Source organism: Dioscorea cayenensis, chromosome 5 (genome assembly GCF_009730915.1).
Source record: "Dioscorea cayenensis subsp. rotundata cultivar TDr96_F1 chromosome 5, TDr96_F1_v2_PseudoChromosome.rev07_lg8_w22 25.fasta, whole genome shotgun sequence".
Lineage (NCBI taxonomy): Eukaryota > Viridiplantae > Streptophyta > Magnoliopsida > Dioscoreales > Dioscoreaceae > Dioscorea > Dioscorea cayenensis.
The window spans coordinates 24,708,656-24,726,081 of record NC_052475.1 but is presented as its reverse complement, the minus strand read 5'-3'; the positions used below and the strand labels follow the sequence as shown (position 1 = coordinate 24,726,081).

Below are 17,426 nucleotides of genomic sequence, written 5' to 3'. Positions count from 1 at the left end.
AATTGAACTTACATTTTTTTTGGAGTGTTCTAGTTGCTCATAGTTCCAATTTAGTTTTGATGACACTTGTTCATGACATGGGTGGTAGTCCTGTCATTTCAGTAAAATTTTTCACATTAGCAATAACTATTAATGCATTCATATTTTGGAAAAAAAATTTCAAAAAACATTTGTAAAAATTTACTTCGAGTTTCTCCATAAGCTGCTTTGCATTTGAAGCGCAGACAATAATATGTCCTGCACTTGGGCTGATGAAACCTTCTTCTACGACTTAGTCGATGAAAGAAAGCAATGAGTCGTAGTAGCCATTAATATTCAATAATCCAACCTACAACCATGAATAAGTTTGTCATAATTTGTTCATAATTTCCATTATGTTTGCCTATAATTGCCATTGAATTACCCGGCTTGTTGTGTATGCCTAGTTGTGCCCTACGTAATCACTTCAAAAAGTTCTTCAAAGAGTACCATAACCTCACAGTATAATAATTTCAATTGAGATTAATTATTTTTTATTTCAAGAGAAAAAAATTAATGACTTGGGAGAGGATTTTTGTATAATGAATGATAACAGAATGATACCAAAATAAAAACAATGTTAGTGAATATATAACAAATATGAAATGTAGGTTGTGTAATAACCAGGCATAGCAATAAAAGCATCGAGTGCGAGTCATCTACGCTTTTCTTTGGTGCATATCGGCCATGAGGTTTTTACTTCTCCTATAGTGACGCCAGTGATCTGACAAATTTACAAAACAATATATTATTGAATAGCCATTGGTATTTGTGGTTTTTGGAATAGCTTGTCATAAAATTCAATAATTTTTTGTCATACCTCTTTATCCATTAGAGCTTTGGGAATGATACTAAGCATATGGAGAAAAAATGTTAATAACTTCAGTTTTTTTCAAATAAATGGTGTTTTGAAATTTTTTTTTTAAAATAAACCATACCCAAGAACTTGTTTTCCACCATTAAAGACAGTTTGTGATATCAAGCCCATTAATCCAATATTGCCTCCTCCATATACTAAATTAATGTCTTTCATCACCTGAAGGGATTTGCAAGGTTATTTCATATTTTTTGTAGTTGAGCATACACAAATGAGTAGGTTATATGATTATAAGAACAATAATAGAGAAAGAACAATGGAACGGAAGAGAGAGTGATGAAAAACAATTAAAAATTAGGTAAAAAGTAAGAAGCCAAAACCAGGTTCTTTGCCAAGATCAATAGCGACATCTTGATAACTCTTTTTGCTTTTCCTAAAGTTTGCTACTGCAAAAAAACACAAAGCTGTCTTGAATTTGGATGTACTCATTCTCTTTCTTTTTGTTTTTGCTTTACTAACATCTGCAGTGCATTAAATTATAATAAGGAAAGATAAATTCAAGATGCAAGTATGATATTTTTTTCTTGCTATAAATAAAAACAAAGCGGTTGATAATTGAATAATAATAATAATAATAATAATAATAATAATAATAATAATAATAATAATAAGGATGAGGTAGAAAACATTAGATTGATGATATGTATCTTTTGTTGGAGTCTTACCACGTCGATCTAGGATATTAATGATTGTGTTGGAAGAGTACTCTATTTCTATATATAGAGAGATGGTTTCCTTGCGTTGTTCTTCTTTGGTTCATTATATTGTTCATGTTTTTTCGGATTTTTTGAAAAAAAATAGATTTGATTTCCATTCGTACAATTTTTTTTCTAAAAATGTAATTGAAAATGTTAAAATTATGATAAAATCCAAAAGAAGGGTAGATTTTCTTAAAAGAAGAGTAGATTTTCTTAAAAGAAGAGTAGATTTTTTTATATCAATCCAGCCAAAAGCTAGCAAACTCTAGTTTTTTGGATCATGATGATAAAAAAAAAAATTCCATTCCAATCCTGCCATAAGCTAGCAAACCCTAAAAAATTTTTGATCCCGATGATTAATGTGTAGATTTGCATTGGATTGTCTCTTGATTGGATGGGAGCAATGAACAACATATATTGTGTTATAACATATAATGGGCAAAGACTAAGAAGTCAAGCTCAAATACCAAAAAATGGATCTAGCTATTTCATTCCATGCTTAAATGATTAGTTGGCGATCTTGACATCCATAACCATCTTTTTAGCAAATCTTGTTTTTCTTGGACAACTCATTGAGAACATAATCCTTAATATCTTTGTCGAAAGATGCAAAACAAATAACATCATGTTTGAAAAATGACCATCAATTGTTAAATTGATACAAAGAAAAGTAACATCATGATGCCCTACTAACAAGAAATCCTATGACAAATGATATAACTATCATAATAGCTACAAAAAGTCTTTTTGCCAAAATAAGCTCAAAGAAAAAAATATAAATTGATGAAAAATTGTGAAAAATTAAAAACCAAATCTCACCTCCTTAGACAAAAGAATTGACAACAAAATCGCTGATATCTCTAATGACATATGCAAACAAATAATATAAAAAGTTGTGTCACGGAAAACCATGGTAGCGAAAGAAAGACAAACAAAACAAAACACACAATCTCTCTCTCTCTCTCTCTCTCTCTCTCTCTCTCTCTCTCTCTCTCTCTCTTTCCTCTATGTATATATACATCCATTTATTATGTGTTATTTTTCTTTTGTTTTTTTCTATATATATATATATACACTTCCATCTATCAGCAAACTTTGTTTGGGAGTTTGCATTTGTGGTGATCATTATTCTCTAGTTTGTTAGAACGTTTTTCTTTCCTTATCTAGGTCTATATCTCTATGTATTTTCCTTCATTGGTTGCTTTCATTTTTGTTTTGTCTTCAATCTCACATTACTAATGATAAATTTTCATTTTGTTAGTATGGGAGAGAAGTATTGCAAGTCTTTTTATTGACATCATCCCTCAAGAATTGATTGAAGACATCATTGCATATATTGCTTTCAACATCTTCTAGATCTCTTCATGATCTCAAAAATATTACGTGATCGGTAATTTTTATTAATTATTCATAGTATAAAAGGCATAGTTGCTTCTTTGAATTATGAGTGTATATATACATATATCTTTTGCAGTTGTAAGAGTTTTTATGTAGCATCGAAAAGTCGGAAAGTTGGGCAGTTAATGCGGGTTGATAATTTATGGTATCTTGGACATGAAGGAGTATATTAGTGTTCTTCAAAAATTGTGCCCGTGAAGACAATTTGGAAGCTTGTTTGGTGCTTGGATTGGTCGCAAAACTTATCTTTCCTTTTTATTGTAGATAAGTTATAGTATTAATATTGACAATATATTTTTGACATTGTTTTTCAGATCGACTGTATGAAGTTAAAAATGGATTCAGGCATCCAATATCTAACAAATGCAGTTTTTAAAGGTCATTTACTTGCTGGGTATGTAGGGGAATTATTTTTGTACAAAAATCGGGAACACGTCCTTCTGGCATGATAATGCTCAACATTGTTGCTACTGGAAGAGTTGATCAGGCTCAAAACCATTTGAAAGCAAAAATCTGGTAATTATATAATAAATAATTGTAGATATTCTGTGCAAAAATTATTTAGAGATATCGTATGGAGTATAGAATGTAAAATGAATAGAAAAAGAGGGATGGGAGTGTGAGAGCCATTTTGTGGTCGAAAAAAATAGATGATGTCCTTTGTAATGAATGGTTAGGTGAAGATGGATTAGTGAGAGAGTTTTGTAGTCAAGTTTGTAGATGGAAATATGAATTTAATATGTTTACAACACTTCTGTAATGGATTTTATTTGTAATGGAATTTTGAAGCAATGCTTAAAATTTCATTGTTTTGATTCATTTATTTGTTTAGTAATTTATTTATTTATTGAAAAATAAGTTTTGACTTGGGCTAACATGTTTTTCTGACTTCCAATTTTTTTTCAAATTTCTCATTGATGATTGATTCTTCTAATATTTCATCTTTTACCGATAAAATAGTTATGATGATTTTTTTCACATAATGTGATGGAGATGATAAATTATCTTTTCTTATTATGTCATTATATGATGGTTGTAAAAATGACTAAATTCTTTATGGTTTTGCATGGAGTCTTATTCTATGTATTTAACATAATAACAATAATTCTAAAAATCGAAAAAAACAATGAACCAACTATGTCTCAAAATGGCAATGAGTTAGGCTCAAATTTTATCAATTGATTTTAACATAATAATTTTTTAAAAAGGTTAGACCAAAAACAAAGTTAGGTTCCCATCCCTTCAAGACTCATCAATCCATTTCAATGCAATCTATCATAATAAAAATTTTTCAAATATTCAAAAATCCATGCACCAAATAGAGTTCAAAGGCTTTTAGGGGATAAACTTTATATGTATGTATATGTATGTATATGTATATATATATGTGTGTGTGTGTGTGTGTCCAATTCTCATTTGGAAAGGTTTAAATGAGAGTGTAAGGGCTATTGAGTAATTTTTATTTTTGTTAGTTTAATCAATCTTGAAAAGTCCAAATGTTACCATGTTTGATGTTGATGCAAGAGAATTTACTCTCAATATATACAAAGGATGTTTTTGTAAAATCATATATTTACATATATAATAACATTTTGTAAAATAAAATAAACCTTAATCATGTTCTCTCCCCAAACATGAGATTATTAATTAATATTTTTTAATTAATATTAAAGATAATAACAATAATTAATATAATTTTTACACTAAATCTTAACCTCCGGTCGTCCCTTCCATCATTCGATGCGCCATCTCCCACGACAGGGGAACAGATGAGTAGAGGGGCGTTAGCGTGCGTTGAAGAGTCTTGCGAGGATGAAAAGCGGTGATCGAGTCGAAGAATCCAAACCGCATAACGGAGGGCGGAAATGAAGGTGCGGGCAAGAGAATTTGTTACGCCATCTCTCACAGCAAGGGGATGGATTCGCTGTACCAACACGTTTACGATGAGGAATGAAGAGAACCAAAGATGGAGAAAGCAAAGAACTTGGATGTTATTATCTAAGTTTATGACAGGCAAAATCAACTATTTATTATCTAAGTTCATGGCGGACAAAGACAACTGTTCAGTTAAAATTGAAAATTTTTGTCTGTATCTTTTTGTCTATTTGCATTATAGTATGCAACCATTAATTGTCAACTTCTTGTATTAATTACTTTCATTAAATATATTAATTGAGTGTATATGAAAGAATATGCTACCTAATAAACCATTTGAGAATTAATGGTACTTGTGTTATATATATATATATATATATATATTGATGACTATCACAGAGGTTTTGATGATCAAACTATATTTCTATTAAATTTAAAAAAAAACTCATTTTATTCATAACAAAACTCTCTTTAATTATTTCATCGTTTTTCATAGCAAAGCTTTCATCTTGCAATACATCATTAGAAGTGATGAACAACATACTCATTACAGTACTAAAGATGAAGGTAATGCATTCGATTGACAAAAACTCTGTAAAATGGTGGTAATATTGATCCAATCATCGTCATCTCTATCAACTAAATGATCATGATCATCATTAATCTCCAAGTTATCTTCAGAACAATATTCCTTCTCCTTTTCTGAAGGAAGAGGTGATGGAGGTGGTGATGGACGTGGTGGAGAAGGCATAGTGAGAAACTCATAGCAAAAATTAGTCTGAGCTTTCTTGATACCTCTAAAGGTGATTGATGACATGTCATAAGCCACTGCTGCTTCTTCTGGTGTATCAAATGTGCCTAACCAATGTCTTTTTTTAGTAGAAGGGTTTCTAATCTCTGCCGCATAACGTCCCGATGGTCTCCTTTCAGACTCTCAGTACCCGTCGATGCTCTACATCGTCTTTCCTCGATGACGGGGTAAGATGATGCATTAGTAAGTCAAGCATGTCCATAGATGTGCAATGTTAATTGTTGCAAGATTGTTTAGTATCTTATCTCTATATAGATAGTTGAATTGAATAATATATATATATATATATATTGGAGGAAGAATTGAATTAGGGTTCTATAGAGTAATATAGGTGGTGTTGGGATGTCATACGGTGATCACTGTAGATGTCCTTATATTTGTAATCTAAGGCCGTTCTTGGATTATGAATCAATTTTATTTATTATCATTATGAAAAAAAATAGAAAGTTTAATGGGGAATAGGTTCAATACAACAAAAGAATATTAAATTAATAATAATAACATAAGTTATTTTCATACAGTTTTTTCAAAAACCCCAAACTTAATCAAAACGACTCTAAATAAAATGAAAGGGATTTAAGGGGATTAACTTTATATACGTTGATCTTCTAGATCTTCTTCTTTGGTGACAGGTAGCCTTATGCATTGGAAGTCAGGTATGTCCATAAATATGTAATGTTAATTATTGCATGATTGTTTTGTATCTTATCTCTTTATATATAGTTTTATGCAATCATATATGTATATATATATATATATATATAGTTTGGAAAAACAATTAAATTAGGGTTTTGTAGAGTAATGTAGGTGTTGGTCGGTTGCTATATGTAATGTTAATTGTTGTTAGGTTGTTTTGTCTCTTATCTCTCTATATATAGTTATATGCAATCATATATGTATATATATTTATATAGTTTGGAAAAACAATTGAATTAGGGTTTTCTAGAGTAATGTAAGTGTTGTTAGGTTGGAATACAACAGCTGCTTCAACACTTTGAACAACATGGCAATTATATCTCAACAAAGATTGATGCGATTGTATATCGTGTTAGATTTAGCAGAGTGATGTTGGAGTGTTGTTTGGGAATATTACTCCGACTTTCTCAAGTTTTTGTTTGTTTGTTTGTTTTTTTTTGGTTGGGATAGCCATTACTACCTCACAAATGTCTATATAGAGAAAGATAGTTGTTTTGTCTTGTTTTTCTTTGGTTATTGTTATGTTTTTTAAATACATTATATATATTATTTTGTCAAAGATAGTGATCATGTTTTGTTAGATTTTCTTAAAAGAAGAGTAGATTTGTTTTATATTTGAATTGAATTATATATATATATATATATATATATATATATATATATATATATATATATATATATATATATTGGAGAAAGAATTGAATTAGGGTTCTGTAGAGTAATATAGGTGTTGTTGGGATGTCATACGGCAATCACTATAGACGTCTTTATATTTGTAATCTAAGGTCGTTCTTGAATTATGATTCAATTTTATTTATTATCATTATGAAAAAAAATAGAAAGTTTAATGGGAAATAGGTTCAATACAACAAAATAATATTAAATTCCCCACCCAATTAAACATCTCCAAATGACATGGAAAGGATTTAAGGGGATCAAATGTTAATCATCTAGATCTTCTTCTTTGGTGACAGGGTAGTTTATCTCTTTATATATACTTTTATGCAATCATATATATATATATATATATATATATATATATATATATATATATATATATATATATATATTAGTTTGGAAAAATACAATTAAATTAGTGGTTTTATTAAAATTATTCAAGTGGCGAGGATTAGTGTTACGCTCTCAAAAAACAATTAAACCAAAATTAGAAAAACCAAAAAATCAGCTATTAATATGATATATATGCATATATAAATATAGGTATGATTTTTTTGTTTATTTTTAATTTTGTTTTCATTTTTTCCAATTTTTTTTTGTATATATAAATATAGGCATGATTTTGTATATTTTAATTTTATTTTTCACTTTTTTTCCAATTCTTTTTCATATATATATATATATATATGTGTGTGTGTGTGTTTTTGAAGCCGAGGGGAACATTATTCAAGCCGGGCGGGATTAGTGGCACGCTTGAGAGCCGTAGGGGGGCGGAGGAGGTAGCATCATTGAGGGGTAGGGTTAGGGTTCAAAAAAAAAAACAATCACTGATAAAACCCTTTCGATTTGATGGTATACTTATCCACAGGAGTAGAGAAATAGGTGTCGGATAGTGTTCTTAATATTATATTGTTGTCGGTTTTTTATTGGCCAGTTGACTAACAATGGAGAGTCGGGAAAAATGGTTTTACTTGATTTGCAAAACCTAACATGATTTGGTAGGATAAATCAATGGCAAGTAATGGCCGGGTATGCTTACTCACGGTGTTCATCATAGTATATTGTTGTTGGCTTTCTCATTTGGCCCATTGATTAACAATGGGGGAATCAAGAAGGATATTAAAGTGAGCTAGCAGAGGTATTAATGATAAAGGAAATCAACAAAGACAAACTCTCAAGGAATAGTGTTTTTTGATATATATATATATATATATATATATATATATATGCTTTTGATTTGAGAAATGCATGTATATAAAACGTGATGGTATGATGAAGAGATGATGAAGATGGAGGAGATGACAGATGAGAGAGAGCATTGTTACTCAACGGCACTTGGATAGTATATAAATTAACAAAAAAACAAACAAACAAACACCATATATATATATATATATATAAAATAATACAACCAAATAAAAATAAACAAAATAAAATTATATAGATATATATATATATACCAAATACATATTGAGAGAGACAATTTAACAGTAAATCTATATATTTTCATCGTTTAAAAAGCGAGTGTTTAAAAAGAAAAGGAAGGAAAAACTATTATTTATATTGAGAGAGAAAGAGTTGGTGTGGAACCCATTAAAAGAAATCCAATCAAAACCAAACAAATTTTTTAAAAAACACTAAGATTAATATTATATATGCCAGCATAGATATCGGTGCTTATGCTATGAGCTTCATCTAATGCGAATTATAAAATATAAATTGTAAAAAAATAAAATCATTTAAAAAATATGAGAAACTAACAAAACACTAATATTATCAGATAAATTTAATAAAATAATAACATATAATATAGTATATAAATAATAAAAACAAAAAATCATATATAGATATATAAAAAACAATAAAAAATAACATAAAAAGACAATATATATATATATATTTATTTATTTTATTCTTTTACAATAAAAATACGGAAAAAAACCATGTATATATATATATATCACATGAACATAAATATTAGTATCATATATGTATTGAGAGGGAATGATGGATTGGTGTGGGACCCACTTAATTAAAAAAATAAAAAATAAAAACCAATAATAATATTTTGAATATTGTGTTTCCTTGAAATAATGTGTTTCTTGTTATTATCTAATTAAGATTAAGTTAACCCAATCACTTAATCAAGCTTAGTGTTATGATGAAAAATCCAAATGAATAAAAATTTGCCAAATGTCTTGTGGAGAAGGCTGCAATGCACTGCTGGTAATGGGGGATAACTTTAATATATAGTTATATATGTCAAGCATTGAAATACTTTAATAAAGTTTTGGACTTATTTTAAATTATATAATAATTTTCTTTAAAAAATTTTTCCAGGTATATAATGAAGCTTCATTGCAATTGGCACGTTGCAACATAAGCCCTTATGCACAATTAAATGAACATAAAAAATAAACTAATTTAAGCAAACGCATACACACGCAAAGAAAGGGACCCCAAGTAACCAAACACTAAAAAAACATAGAACCTTCTTGGTAGCAGCTTAGCTAAACGCATGCATGTTTCAGTTAGGGGCTCATTTTGTTGTCTCTAAGTGAAATCACATGTAAGTAAAATGACAGTGTAAATAAAAATACTGTATTTCAACTTACATCATTGCAGTTTCGTTTATTGTAACTAGAAATGATGCATTTACTTTTTTGTTTATTTGGTTTGATATAAGTTTAAAGATATAGTTACCATGTAAATAAATTGATGAAATTACCCCATTAATTATTATTATTATTATTAGTTATTTAATACTCTTCATTAAAATTAATTTAAAGAAATAAATTAATTAATTTTATAAATTAAAAAATATTTAATATTTCATTAATTTTATTACTTAAAAAATTTTATAATTAATTTTATAAAAAAATTTAATAATAATTATTTAATTATATAAATAATAAATTATAAAAACATAGTATTTATTTAAATTTATTACTTAAAATATTTTTATAATTAGTTTTTGAAAACAATATAATATTTTCAATAAAAAAATATTTTTGTTATAAAAATATTTAATATTTATTTAATTTTATTAGTACAAAATATTTTTATAATTATTTTTTAAAACAATATAATATTTCCAATAAAAAATATTTTTGTCATAAAAATATTTAATCATATAAATATTAAATTATAAAAATATTTAATATTTCTTTAATTTTATTAATTAAAAATATTTTTATAATTAAGTTTAAAAATAATTTATTTTATTAAGTATTTTTATGATAAATATAATGGTGAGTGGATACCACTTATTTTATTACATTTTAATTTACCGCAAATTTTGTTGTAAATTGAAATGTTGTAAAAGTAGGTCAGTTGTAAGTTCACTTACATATAAAAACAACTACTTACATGTAAAATCTAGGGCAAATCACAGAAGAGCACTATTTGCTAATAAGATATAATTTAAGGCTAATTTTGATTATTAATTTTTTTTTTGGAAACACCTTGGTTTATTCTAGATGCTTACATTGATTTTTAGAAAAATGAAGATTTAAGAAGTTATTTATTTATGGAATGACTTATAAAGGCACTTGCATTACCAAACGTTTCTAGAAACCTTAAGAAGTTATTTATTTATTTATTTCGGAAAACAATTCAAAGAAAACTTTTAAACCCATCAAAAAGTACTAAGCAACAAAAGAGATACTTCACTAATATTAAGATAATTGTTATAAATATTATAAATGGATGTCTACTTTAGAAACAACACTATAGCAATTGATATTATTGTAGCAACAATATAGATGTTACTCGTAGCCTCCAAATTGTAGCAGCAGCCCATATTGTTATTATTCCACCTACCATTGTATTTTAGATTGTTGAATCGAATCAATTTTAATCGTTTATTCAAATCCTGAATGCCTATAAATAGTAAATACCCTCCCCCACTTGCATAATGTAAAATATAGAAGAGAATAAGAGATAAATAAGATGAAGAAAGAAGAAGAAGCAAATTATCAACGTGTTTGGTAAATATTCTGGTTACTATTATTCTCTTTATACTTATGATATATTCATAGAAATTTATATATATATATATATATGTTTATATTGAAGATAAATTATTAGTTGTTTATACAATACATTATCAGTACGAATCCGCTCCTAATCTTGTTATACATTTCCATTTAACTTTAATGTAACTATATTTCATGTATTTGTTATTTTCTCCTTTCTTGTAATCATCTATTATATTTTATAGAGATTGATTTTTAATGGCAAATATTGCAAAAAGAGAATTTGAGGTTTTTCACATTTCTGGGAGCAATTATATATCATAGACTCGATATCAAGCTTCATTTAAACGCAAGGAACTTGGGCAAAGCTATTAAGGCTAATAACAATGAGCCCAATGATAATAAGGTGAAAGCCTTAATATTTATAAGGTATCATATTGATAATGGTCTGAAAAATGATATTTGACCATTGAGGATCCACAAGAATTGTGGTTATCCTTGAAAGAAAGATTTGAACATCTTAAAATGTTCTATTTACCCAAAGCACGTAATAACTGGTCAAGTCTCAGGTTCCAAGACTTTGAAAATGTGTAAGAATATAATTCCGAGATATTTCAAATTGTTTTAGTTCTACGTCTTTGTGGAGAAACAGTGACAGAAGGTATAATGCTCGAGAAAACATTTACAACATTTCATGCACGAAATGTTATATCACAACAACAATATAGAGAAACGAATTTCACAAAATTTTCTAAATTAATTTCTTGTCTCTTTATGGTGAAACAAAATAATGAACTATTGATACAAATTGGTCAATCTCGACCATCTGGATCGGCACCACTACCAGAAATTAATTTTTGGCAAAGAAGATGGCGTGGTTGCGGTATTGGTTTTACAAACAGCGGTAGATGAGGATATCGTGGTGGTTGAAGATGACGTGATCATGATGGGAGCTGAAATTATATCAGACCACGCAATAACAAAATTGATGTACATCAACAAAAGCAATAAAGGCACAACATGGGGTTAAAGACAAAGAGGCATACCTGCTATCGTTATGGCCAAAAAGATAATTGGTCTAAAATTTGTAGAACTCCTAAGCATTTTGTCTATCTTTACCAAGAGTTATTAAAAAATAAGAAAGATAAAGATATTGAGACAAATTTTGCTAACAACCCCACAGTTGATCTGATTGAGAATAATTTTAAAAGCATACAAATGTAACCAAAAATACATATTTAAATATATCAGATTTTCTGTTAGACTAATATATCTTTATATTATGTTTTATTAAATTATGTTTTTCTTTTGTTTTGTCAGAAATATAACTAACGATGAATGCATTAATATTTGCGGAACAACACATATTATTTTGATAAGAAAAATATATTTTATCTTCTCATCAATAAAAAAGGCATGTATAGCTACAATAGCAAAGTTATCAGACCTGATTGAAAGTACTGGAGAAACAACATTGATGTTGCCAAATGGGACATCCATGCAAATGAAAAATGATCTCTATTCTCCCAAGTCCAGGAGCAACCTTCTTAGCTTTAAAGATATACATCTCAATGGATATCATTTAGAGATGGTTGAAAAGGAAGGAAAAGAGTATATTTACATTACACAAATTATTTCATGCCAAAACATGTACTTAAAAGCTTTGCTTGTATATATTCAGGACTATATTTTACACGTATTAAAGTGATGGAATCACATATGGTATTAACCCGGAAGGTTAATGATTGAGAGATATTTAAAATATGTCATGAAAGTCTTGGACATCCAGGTGTTATTATGTTGCGCTAGATTATTATGAATTTCATGGACACCCACTGAAGGATTATAAAATCCTAACAAATAATGAATATGCATGTTCAACATGTTCAATGAGAAAGATAATAACCAGACCTTCGACAACTAAGGTGACGTGAATCTCCTAAATTTTTAGAAAGAATAAAAGAAGATATATGTAGACCAATACATCCATCATGCGGACCATTTAGGTATTTTATGGTTTTAATTGATGCATTGACTAGATGGTCCATGTTTCACTTCTGTCTATGAGAAATGTAGCTTTTGCAAGGTTATTGGCACAAATTATCGGGCTTAAAGCACAATTTTTATACTATCCCATAAAGACAATTCATCTTGATAATGTTGATGAATTTTCATCAAAATCATTTTATGATTATTGTATGGCAGTTGGAATACATGTTGAGCATCTAGTAGCTAATGTACATACCCAAAATGGATTGCGCGGAGTCATTAATTAAAAGACTCCAAATTATTTCTCATCCAATGTTATTAAGGACAAAACTGCCTACAAGTGCGTCTATTTTGCATGATGTACCTTTAATATGGATCCAACCCACTGCATGTAATTTATATTCATAACACCCGCTTGTTTTGGGTAAAGAATCTGATATTTCACATATAAAAATATTTGATTGTGCAGTATATGTGCCAATAGCACCACCAAATCATACAAAAATAGATCCACAACACAGACTTGGTATGTATGTTGGTTATGATTCTTACTCAATTATACAATATTTAGAGTCATTAATGGGGGATGTATTCACTGCAAGATTTACATATTGCCATTTTGATGAATCCATGTTCCCTTTATTAAGGGGATAAATGATTACTCAAAACAAGCCAAAAGAAATTGATTGAAATGTATCACGATTGCATAAACATAATCCTCACACCAATGAATGTGAACATGAAATTCAAAAAATCATTAAATTACAAAATATTGCAAATGAAATACCTGATACATTCATTGATAATAAAATAGTAACTAAGTCATATATACCAGCTGCCAATGCTCCTGCAAAAATTAAAATTCTTAAGACTTCATTGAAAGAAAAACAAATAGAAAATAAACCACAACAAAAACATGGAAGACTAATTAGCGGCAAAGATTCAGCTCCTAGAAAAAAGAAGCAGAAAAATAAAGAGAAGGATCTCCTATGTGAAAAGATAGAGAAAATTATGAAACCCTCATAACAAGAATCAATAGGGAATGATATTTCTGAAAATATTGAAAATTCAATTTTTTAAGTAGATGATGATCAAATAATGAATCGGCATGAAATTGAAATAAATGATATATTTATCTACAATGTGGTTACAGATATAGAAATAAATACAGATAATGATCCAAAGCCACGATCTATTGATGAATGTCGACAAAGAAATGATTGGCCAAAATGGAAAGAAGTTGTTCGGGCCGAAAATGCCAACACCAGAATGGATAAAACCAGTCAACTATAAATGGATGTTGGTGAGAAAAAAAAATGAAAATAATGAAATTACGAGATATAAAGCAAAACTGATTAGCAAGGTTTTTCTCAAATGCTTGGTGGTGACTATGAAGAAACATATTCTCCTGTAATAGATGGAATTACTATTCAATTTTTAATTGCCATGACAGCAGGTATATGTAGTTGATGGATGTTGTAATAATTGAAAATGATATATACATGAAAATCGCTGAAGGATATAAAATAACAGACATTACAAATCAACAACATTTATGCTCTATTAAACTACAGAGATCTCTTAACAGGTTAAAACAATCTGGACGGATGTGGTATAACCATCTCAGTGAATGTCTTATAAAAGAAGTGTACCAAAATGATTATATATGTTCATGTGTATTTATTAAAAGTTATACTAACGGTTTTGTTGTGATAGCACTCCCATGTGTGAGATTAAAAGGTGGGCTTGGGTGTCTTGTCCACATTGTTAATAAAAAAGTTTTTCTTAAATTTTCAATTACTTATAATTTAATTTTTTTTTATCCTTTTTGGACAAAATTGAAAAGCATCGTCAAATGAGCAATTAGATACAAAGATGTACTAGTCACGATGGCTTAATGACTAATTAGAATTTAACCATATTAAGCAGACTAACTCGTGGGGTAATGAAAACATGTCATGTGAGCTTAAATGATATATTAAATACCATAACCCTAAAATTGTAAATCTTTTTGTCTTGCAACTTGAAATGTATGTAAAATACAACTCCTCTTAATTATAGCGAATCCAAACCGAAATCCAATATATAGTGAATGAACAATATTCTATTGTACTAAGCTTGCAAAGTTTCTAGTCATTGCTTTTTTTGCTCACTCACTTTGTGGTTAGTTAACACTGGTCTATCAGTGGTTTTGCCCATTTTATTTTTTCAAAATATCATAGAGAAGATTTTTGTTTAAATAATATCTATACAGCAATAATAATAACTCAAATAATATATATATATATATAATACCCTTTTCTTGTTCTTCCTTATCCAAGGACGAATCAGAAAGTGTATTACACATGCTGGCAAGCTCATTGCTTCTGCCTACAAGAGCTCGTGCACAAAAAAGCTTAGCGGTTACGGCATATTTGGGTTTAGTTGAGCTCACCATTGCTGGAGTACATGCAAACTTGCACGCACCCATAAACTTGTAGTTAAGCTTGTTGATTAAGAAATCAGATTTAAAAAAAAAAAAAGTAAAACTGAAAATTTATTCAATGACAAATTTGTGTGGTGTTTATTATTTTAAATACAAAAAATATTTAATATATATATATAATTTTTTGCCTTATCACTTACATGTATAAGAAACCGGAGCTTTATAAGAAAGTAATTTTTTATTAATATGTATTTTTTGTATATATATATGAAACAAACTCAATTTTATGTGAATTTTTAGATTTAATTTCATATATATATATATATATATATAATTTGATGTCAATATACTAAGTATCGAAGATTACATGGACAAATATTGAAATTTGAAGTTTCTTGCTTCACTAGCAAGAAGCACCAATTATCTCAAAGCCGTTATTCTGCAATGATTATTATTATTGTTATTGACTTGACTCCAAATGAACAAGATAAACCATCAGTACAAGCAAACATCGTGGGCAACGCGGTGTGACGGTGTCCATTTTCAATGTCTATAAAACACCTCCAATCCTTATCCCTCCCATTCCCATTTCCAACTCCCCCCTAAACATCCTCAAACCCCAAACTCTTCTCCTCTCAATCCCAACCTCATTCATGGGTTGCATCAACAGCATCATGGTTTGCATCAACAGCAGCAACGCCGACTCCCCGACACTCCCCCGAAGCACGCGCAGAGCCATCTCCACCGTCGCCACCGACGCCGCCACACTCCACTCCCTCTCCTTCACCGCCCTCCGCACCGCCGCCTCCGCTCTCATCGACGTCAACAGCGATGCCCTTGACAACATCCGCCAGCTCAAAGACGATATCTCCTCCAACCCTGACCTCCTCTTCTTCGTCAAATACTACCTCCAGACCAGCATCGACACTCTCCGCTTCTTCACTGCTCTCAAGGACTCCCTCTCCAAAGCCCGTGAAACCGAGCTCCTTGTCCGTGACGCCGTGCTCCTCTTTGAAGACGCTCATGACCCCTCCGCCGCCCTCGAGAAGCTCCAGGAGTTCAAGGACGAGGGCGATCCCTTCACTGAGAAGTTCGTCGATGAGTTCAAGCTCGTGTGCGAGCGCCAGCAGTCCATCCTCCATGATCTCCTCCTCCGCAAGAAAGTTCTAGATCAGAAGCTCGGTGAAATCAAGGCATGGAGGAAGGTCTGGAACATTGTTTACTCGGCTGTCTTCGCTGCCGTTTTGATCTCCTCCGTTGTGCTCGCTGCTGTGGCTGCGCCGCCGGCGGTGACCGCCGCTGCTGCGGCCGCGTCCGGCGCCATGGCGCCGCTGCAGCTGTGGCTGGATTCAATGTGGGACAACTTTCAGAAGCCCTCTGAAGAGGAGAGGAAGATCATTGATTCACTGGGGAAGGAGACCTCATTCGCCATTCATGAGCTGAATAGCATTAGGTCTCTTGTTGATAGTTTGGAGGGGAAGATTAGGTCTATTATTCACAGAGCTGAGCTCGCCATTGATGGGGAAGAGGAAGAAGAGGTGAAGGTGGTCATGATTGAGATCAAGCTCAAGGCCGGAGAGTTTGCAAAGAGTGTGGAGCAATTAGAGAAGGAGGTGGACCGCCGAGGCGATGAACTGAAGAGGGCCACGGCTACTATTTTGCAAACTGTCACTGATTGAATTAAAAGGAACACAAAAATTTACTTAAAAAAAAAATTGATTTTTAGTGGGTTTTGATCACAAAGTTTCTGGTTTTTTCAACTTTTATTTAAGATATAATAGAAATAATGAAGTTTTTGGAATGTAATAATATTCAATATTTTGTCATGGCATGGCTGCCACATTGTTGTTGTTGTATTTATTAGCAATGAATGCTTTGCTTTTTATTGAATGTGATTTGTCTGTCATTATAAGATATTGATAGTTTCTTTTTTAAAGGAATCTTGGTATTGTCAACTGTTTAGATGTTTTATGTGATTTGCTAA

General features: G+C 30.1%; 1 protein-coding gene across 1 annotated transcript; it reads left to right on the top strand.

Moving 5' to 3' along the window:
- The first annotated feature begins 16,095 nt into the window (after window positions 1–16,095).
- On the top strand, window positions 16,096–17,121 carry LOC120260159 (UPF0496 protein 1-like). The gene has a single exon (XM_039267601.1). The coding sequence runs from the start codon at window positions 16,096–16,098 to the stop codon at window positions 17,119–17,121; it is 1,026 nt and encodes a 341-aa protein (XP_039123535.1).
- Window positions 17,122–17,426: the final 305 nt, after the last annotated feature.

Excerpts from the sequence above, each read along its gene's own strand:
- LOC120260159 (XM_039267601.1), top strand. The coding sequence starts at position 16,096 with ATGGGTTGCATCAACAGCATCATGGTTTGCATCAACAGCAGCAACGCC.